This window comes from Ceratina calcarata, unplaced genomic scaffold (genome assembly GCF_001652005.2).
Source record: "Ceratina calcarata isolate Rehan_Ccalc_2016 unplaced genomic scaffold, ASM165200v1 scaffold7744, whole genome shotgun sequence".
Lineage (NCBI taxonomy): Eukaryota > Metazoa > Arthropoda > Insecta > Hymenoptera > Apidae > Ceratina > Ceratina calcarata.
Genome location: NW_017179047.1, coordinates 1 through 638, shown reverse-complemented (window position 1 = coordinate 638; position 638 = coordinate 1). Strand labels below are relative to the sequence as shown.

The 638-nt window shown below is 36.2% G+C and overlaps 1 protein-coding gene across 1 annotated transcript; it reads left to right on the top strand.

Moving 5' to 3' along the window:
• Positions 1-6: 6 nt before the first annotated feature.
• Positions 7-615, top strand: LOC113465005 (uncharacterized). The gene is made up of 3 exons (XM_026818104.1): positions 7-131; positions 209-328; positions 405-615. Exons 1-3 carry the CDS (start codon positions 33-35, stop codon positions 531-533), a joined length of 348 nt encoding a protein of 115 aa, XP_026673905.1. The 5' UTR covers positions 7-32; the 3' UTR covers positions 534-615.
• Positions 616-638: the final 23 nt, after the last annotated feature.

Here is a 638-nt window from a genome sequence, read left to right as displayed (position 1 = left end):
AGTCAAAGTACTACAAGTTTAGCATAGCAGTCATGTCAGGGCTTGGACTTTGGCCACATGGAAACAAGAATATCCGCCGATTTAAGAACTTTGTGATCATCCTTATATTCTCAGTGTTTCTAATCGTACAGGTATAATAATACCGTGACGCGGACAGTGAAAATTAACGAGCATTTCAAGTCGCTTACTTGAAATTCATACTTTCCAGTTCGTGTCGATGATAAGGCGTCAATACACAGTGTCGGGGTATATAAAATCCATCTCACCTTTCGCAATATCACTGGCATATCTTTTTAAATACCTGACATTCTTAAGTAATACGGGTTTGGTGAGTTAAAAGTATCAACATTTATTCGTTTTATATTCTTGTAAAATTTAATACGTCAACTAATTGATAAGTTCAGGGCTTGAAAATATTTCGTGATGTCAGTTACGATTGGGACACTGTTGAGAACGACGAGGAATTTAGAATTATGACGAAATACGCCTATAGTGGTTACCGTTTTGGGAAAATATTTGCATGTAAGGAGTAAACAGTAGAATCTCATTAGATCAGAGCCCGTTCACAAATTGAAGAGGTCGTAATAAAAATGACACTTGTCGAAGTTCAACGGAATTTAATACTTTCGAATGAAACT

Coding starts and splice junctions, on each gene's coding strand:
- LOC113465005 (XM_026818104.1), top strand. CDS start 33: ATGTCAGGGCTTGGACTTTGGCCACATGGAAACAAGAATATCCGCCGA. Junction 132..208: donor CAGTGTTTCTAATCGTACAG/GTATAATAATAC, acceptor CATACTTTCCAG/TTCGTGTCGATGATAAGGCG. Junction 329..404: donor TCTTAAGTAATACGGGTTTG/GTGAGTTAAAAG, acceptor TGATAAGTTCAG/GGCTTGAAAATATTTCGTGA.